This window comes from Nannospalax galili, unplaced genomic scaffold (assembly GCF_000622305.1).
Source record: "Nannospalax galili isolate Female #2095 unplaced genomic scaffold, S.galili_v1.0 scaffold1509, whole genome shotgun sequence".
Lineage (NCBI taxonomy): Eukaryota > Metazoa > Chordata > Mammalia > Rodentia > Spalacidae > Nannospalax > Nannospalax galili.
Window position 1 is genome coordinate 457,813 of NW_008360299.1, and position 6,000 is coordinate 463,812.

At 37.6% G+C, this 6,000-nt stretch overlaps 1 protein-coding gene across 3 annotated transcripts in view; it reads left to right on the top strand.

The window, feature by feature from the left end:
* Window positions 1-6,000, top strand: part of Arhgap5 (Rho GTPase activating protein 5) — a 79,737-nt gene that overhangs the window by 35,241 nt on the left and 38,496 nt on the right. The window contains exon 4 of one of the 3 annotated variants that reach the window (XM_008824221.3): window positions 3,294-3,441. The exons of 1 other annotated variant lie outside the window; for it this stretch is intronic. In XM_008824221.3, coding sequence (XP_008822443.1) covers window positions 3,294-3,441 — 148 coding nt within the window. The remainder of the gene's footprint in view (window positions 1-3,293; window positions 3,442-6,000) is intronic. One more of the 3 variants, XM_008824222.3, reaches the window with a different exon arrangement.

The following is a 6,000-nucleotide window of genomic DNA, read 5'->3' on the forward strand; positions in this document are numbered from 1 at the left end:
ATATATATATACATACATACATATTTGTTGTGTTTTTGAGACAGGCTTTTCCTCTATCCTCAGTTGGCTTTCAGAGCATACCAGTTAAGACTTTTTCTTCTCAGGTGGGGATGTAGTGATTTCAGGGTTGCCTGAACTAAAGAATTAAGAGTGGATTGCAGTACTTAAGACTGACCAGATAGCGTACGTGCTTTTTGGTGTCGCAGACTGTTAATGAGAACTCCTTGCCGCTTTATTCCTGTTACTATGACTGTCCTAGTTTTTTTCTCCATTGCTGTGACAAAACACTCTGACCACTACCAACTTGGGGAGGAAAGGCTTTATTCAGCTTACATCTCTCGGGTCACAGTTCATCTGGGAGCCCAAGGTAGGAACTCAGGGCAGGAACCTGGAGGCAGGAGCTGGAGCACAGTCCATGGAGGATCACTGCTTACTGACCCGCTCCCCTGGCCCCTGCTCAGCCTGCTTTCTTATACAACACAGGCCCACCTGCCCAGGGGTGGCCCCACAGACATGGCCTCAGGCCAGTCCAATGGAGGCAGTTCCTCAATTGAGACTCCCTCAACCCAAGTGTGTCAAGTTGATACTAAAGCTATCCAACACAACGACCATACTCTAGGTATTGCTGACAATTAACTTAAAATTGCAATCTGTTTGGCAACTATAACAAATCAGCTTTGCCTCCAATTCCACTTTTTACTTCAAATAATACAGCTACTTTGCAGGCCGCAAAGCACTTTAGTGCTCCCAAGAAAAAAGAGAATTTAGCTACTTTACTCCTACTCTCAGCTTTGAAGTTATACTTTTCTTCTTTTCTCATTCTTTACACATGGGTCTGTTTTGGTTGTGGAGGTAGTGGAGGGAGTTAAGGAATAAGATTACAGATCATTTGACTAGTTAAGTCAGGGTTTTGAACCAGAACAAACAGTTCAGTGTCCTGTTGCAAATACTTGTGTATACCAGTTGTATATAATCTTTCTCACCAGAGAGTATTAGTATATAAGGATTTAGAAGTTAAATTTCATAAGCTCCGGCAGTTTGGTGAGTCACACAACCTGAAATTGAAAGAACTTAAATAGTCAAGAAATCTAAAGACTTGAATGGTTGTTTGTTTGTTTGTTTTTAGTTTTAATTTTAGTTTGTTTTTTTTATTTTTTTTTTTAATTTTACGTATGAGTGTATTTGCCTGCATGTATGTGAGTGCACCCATGTCGTGCAATGCTGTGGCGGTCAGAAGATGGCTTTGGATTCCCCTGGAACTGGAGTTAAGGACGATTTGTAGCCACCGTGTGGGTGCTGGGAATCGAACCCAGGTCCTCTGCAAGAGTAGTCAGTGCTCTGAGCCATCTCTCTCGAGCCCCATTTGTTTTGTTTTGTTTTGTTTTGTTTTTAAAGACAGGGTCTCTGTCGCCCCATCTGGCATGCACTATGTAGACCAGGCTGACCTTGATTTCACAGAGATGAGCCTGCCTCTGCTGAGCATGGAGATTAAAAGGCATGTGCCACCACCCCCTGTCCAGAGAATTGAAAGAATATTGAGGGATCCATCCAAAAGAGAAGTCTCCTTTAGAAGGAATGGTAAAGGTGAATGAGAACTGGTTTTTTAGTATTTTATTTTATTATTTTTATGGATATGAGTGTATTGCCTGCATGTATCTAAGTGTACTCCTGTCATGCTGTGCCCACAGAGGTCAGAAGAGGGTGTTGGATTCCCCTGGAACTAGAGTAACAGGCAGTTGTTTGCCACCGTGTGGATGCTGGGAACCGAACCTGGGTCCTCTGCAAGAGCAGCTGGTACTCTTTAACTGCTGAGACATCTTTCCAGCCCCAAGAACTGGTTTTTTTGAAGGCATTCAGTGTTTTGTGCCTGTGCCCTGTCTCCTTCCCTCCACTTTTCTGATTAGAAAGTATGTTTTTGTCCTGTTTGTACATCAGTAATGATACTTATGATCAATATGAATAGCTTTGTGATTTATTATTATTATTTTTTTAATGAGAGAAAAAAAAAATTTGTCCATGAAGTTAGGCTAAAAGGAGCCAGGGCTGTTAAAGTACTCTAACATTCTTTTTCACTTTCAAAAACTTTAAGAAATTTTTTTAAATTTTTATGTGTATGAGTGTTATTCCTGGCATTTGTGTTATACAGTGCCTGGCATTTGTGTTATACAGTTATACTGCAGCCATAAGAGGGCGTCGGGCCCCCTGGAACTGGAGTTGTGGACAGTTGTACAGTTGTTAACCGCTATGTGGGTGCTAGCAACCAAACCTGGGTCCTCTGCAAGAGCTTCCAGTGCTCTTAACCACTGAGCCATCTGTCTAGACCCATTTTTATTTTTCTATACTGAAGTGATTCTCAGCTGAGTATGAGATGATAATAGAACCATCTATAGAAATGTTTGTTACATCCTACTTCGAAAAGACTGAATTACGATCTTCTAAGCAATTGGATTTCAGACAATGTTCTTTGTATTTTTGAGATGTTTATTCCCTAATCAAGATCCATTTTTCTTTGTCATGCCAGATTAAAGGTAAAATTCAAAATTTCTAACTTAACTGGTTGGTAGATACTAGTTTCTTCTGAAGATTATTTTAATGTGTAAAGGCAGTAGATAGGAAGAAAATGGGGGTGGAGGGAAGGCAGGGAAAAGGGAGAGTGGGTGGCATTAAAAGTTTATAAAGCTGAATGTTGGGTGTGGTAGTGGACGCCTTTTAATTCTAACATTCCAGGCAGAGGCGTACTGATCTCTGAGATGGAGGCCAGCTTGGTCTACATAGTGAGTTTCGTGCCACCTGGGGCTATAAGGAGACCCTGTCTCAAAAAAAAAGCCCAAGTTTTATCAAGTTAGAAAGCCTCATTTATAATCAACCAGCAGTAATTTGTTTTTGCAAATAGAGGCTTATACAAAAACCACACTTGTATCTACCTCAAAGGCTAAATAAAGTTGACAGACCACATATATGCCCCAATTGGGTGTTGGCTCATTCTCGTTTGTCCTTTGTGCTGACATTGAGAAATTTGTCTTTTTTTCACTAATTTTTCCAATCTTTATCCAGTCTTATTTTCCAAAGAGAATATTTTCTTCTAGTCAGCCAATCTCTTTTCATTTCTTTCTGTCTCCATTGTTCAGTTTGCTTCTAGCAGAATTTAACAAGACTCATATTGTTAGACGACATTTAGATTGGGTGTGGTTTTTAAGTATTTCTTTTGAGCGAAAGTATTTATTTACATTGCTTGATAATATTCTGGAGAAAGTGAACGTTAATAGTTTTAACTTGAATATGTTTTCTTATAGCAGAAAAAGAAAACTAAGACCTTCAATCCACCAACACGTAGAAATTGGGAAAGTAATTACTTTGGGATGCCCCTCCAGGATCTGGTTACAGCTGAGAAGCCCATACCACTATTTGTTGAAAAATGTGTGGAATTTATTGAAGATACAGGTAGGATAGAAGGATCAACACATTAGATTTGATTTATGTTTTTATTTTTGCTACAACAATTTGTCAAATGTTTGTTTTATGCTAAAAATAAATTTGAAGGAGCCAGCTCTCACTAGTGTCATCTTAGTTACTTGTAACCATCTGGTGGTTGAAAGGTGATTTATTTTTGTCAGGAATGATTTTGATGTTCTTCTCTTGCACCTAATAAATGACCAAGTTGAAAGCTAAAATGTTAAACTCCCTTATTCTAGAATTCAGCATGTCTTCATTGTGATATTGTACCATTAAGAGATCATTATGATTTGAGTCAGTAATTAGAAAGATTTTTAATATTTTAAACCTAATACTATTTATGTTACCTGTTTTACACATGGATTATTATTTGCTTTTAGTTAGAACCATGGTTATAAATGGCAGTTCATTCTGTTTGTAATTTACTATTTATTTAGCAGTTCTAGCTTGATGGCACTTTTTGGTTTGAGGGGCATAGGTGTCCTCCCAATTTTAAAAACAAGTTTGTGTTTATGTTTGTTTTGCCTAATATAAATAGTTAAAACTGAAAAAGTGGAAGTTCAGCCAGTAAGAGTTGAGGAATAGCAGGAAAAAATTGTGCTTGAGTATATTTTAAATGAATTCTAGTTAGCCCTGGTTGGACTACAATTATAAATGGTTTAAAAACATAAGCTAAGTCAATTTTAGCTTTAGATATTTTTAGTGATCTTGAGCATTGTTTTTGGTTTCATTTTTTAAAAACTAGTATAGCCATGTCTTGTTGAAGAAATGCTCAGTTCTGTACGTATGCATGCCGTGCTCTTTAGACGAATTATCAGCTTAGTCCTGTACATAACTGGTTTGTCTATTTGCTGGGGAATAATCACTTCCAGTTTAATAAGGGATAGAATGTAGAAAAATACTGTTATGGTTGAAATGGCATATATCTTCTTCAGTTAGTGTTAATTTCTAGAACCCACATTTGATATTTGCTTATTTTTTCCTTCAAGAAATACTTACATATGTTTTGGACAGATTTTTTTTGTCTGTATTTCTGTTTGTCTTTAAGACAGAAAAAAAAGTGAAGGTTCTTCTCAGCTACATGCAATAGACTTAAACAGTTCTCATTTTCTTTAGTAATATAGTTAGGCCTCATGGATATGACATCTTTTTTTGTTGTTTGGTTTGGAAACTGGTTTCATGTAGTCCAGGCTAGCCTTGAACGTGTAATCCTCTTGCCTCCATTTCCTAAGTGCTGGGATTACAGGTCTGTACCTACACTGCTGGTTTCATGTGGGTCTAGGGATCAAACCCAAGGTTCCTGTACTAGGCAGACACCTCTACCAGTGGAGCTACATCCCCAGCAATAACCTTAAGGATATGACTGAACAACTGAACAGTCTTTTCTTCAGTGATTGAAAAATATTAAAATAATTGTGGATTACCATTCACTAATAGAATGAAGGTATTTATTAAAATTAAAAACTCCAATTTCTTACTTTATAGTAATTGAATGGCTTTGCTAGAGGGAAGTGAATGCAATTCTAATCCAATTCTTAGCTTGAGTTAGTCAATGTCAAATGCCAGGTAATAGTATATTTAAGTGCTTTGATGGAAATATGCTGAGGTAAGACCTAAAATAAAAGTTTAAAGATATTTCTTCTGTTGAATATTACTTGCTTTTATTATTATTTTTTTAACTGCTATTCAGTTTTAGCATAGACTGTCAGTTGCTTAAAAATTCAGTTTACATGGTGATGGCACCCTTGTAATCCTACCCTTCCAAGAGACTGAGTGCCAGGCCAGCCTGGGCTATATGGTGAGATGCTGCCTCAGTAAAGAAGAGAAGGTGTGCTGGGTGTTGTGGTACAGGCCTTTAATCCCAGCTCTTGGGAGGCAGAGGCTGACCAAACTCTTTTGAGTTTGAGGTCAGCCTGGTCTGTATAGCGAGTTCCAGACCAGCTAGGGCTACAGGGAGACCCGGTCTCAAAATTAAATACATACATACATACATACATACATACATACATAGTAGAGTTCAGCTTGTAGTTGTAGTAATTGAAATACAAAGAAAATACTCATTATTTTAAAGTTGTATTTTTGCCACGTACAGATTCTCAGATGTATTACAATGCAAAAGTATTCTTTATAAGCAACTCTCTTAAAAATTAAACTTTGTTGAACAACCTTAATAAAAACACATAATAATATGGGACTGGAGAGATAGCTCAGTGGTTAAGAACACTAGCTGCTCATGCAAAGGACCCAAATTTGGTTCCCAGCATCCACATGGCACTTAACAACTGACTGTAACTCCAGCTGTAGGGGATCCAACATCCTCTTCTAACTTATATGGGCATTGCATCCATGGGTACATTCACATATATGTAAAAACACTTGTACACAAAATGAGAATAAATTTTTAAAAGTACTTTACTGACAATTTCATACATGCACATAAGGCGTTTTGATCAAATCCATGCCCTTCCCTTCCTTCTAACACCTCCCGTATCTCCCCATCACTTTTTTTTCTGACAACTTTGTGTACTTTTCTTTTTTTTTTTTTTT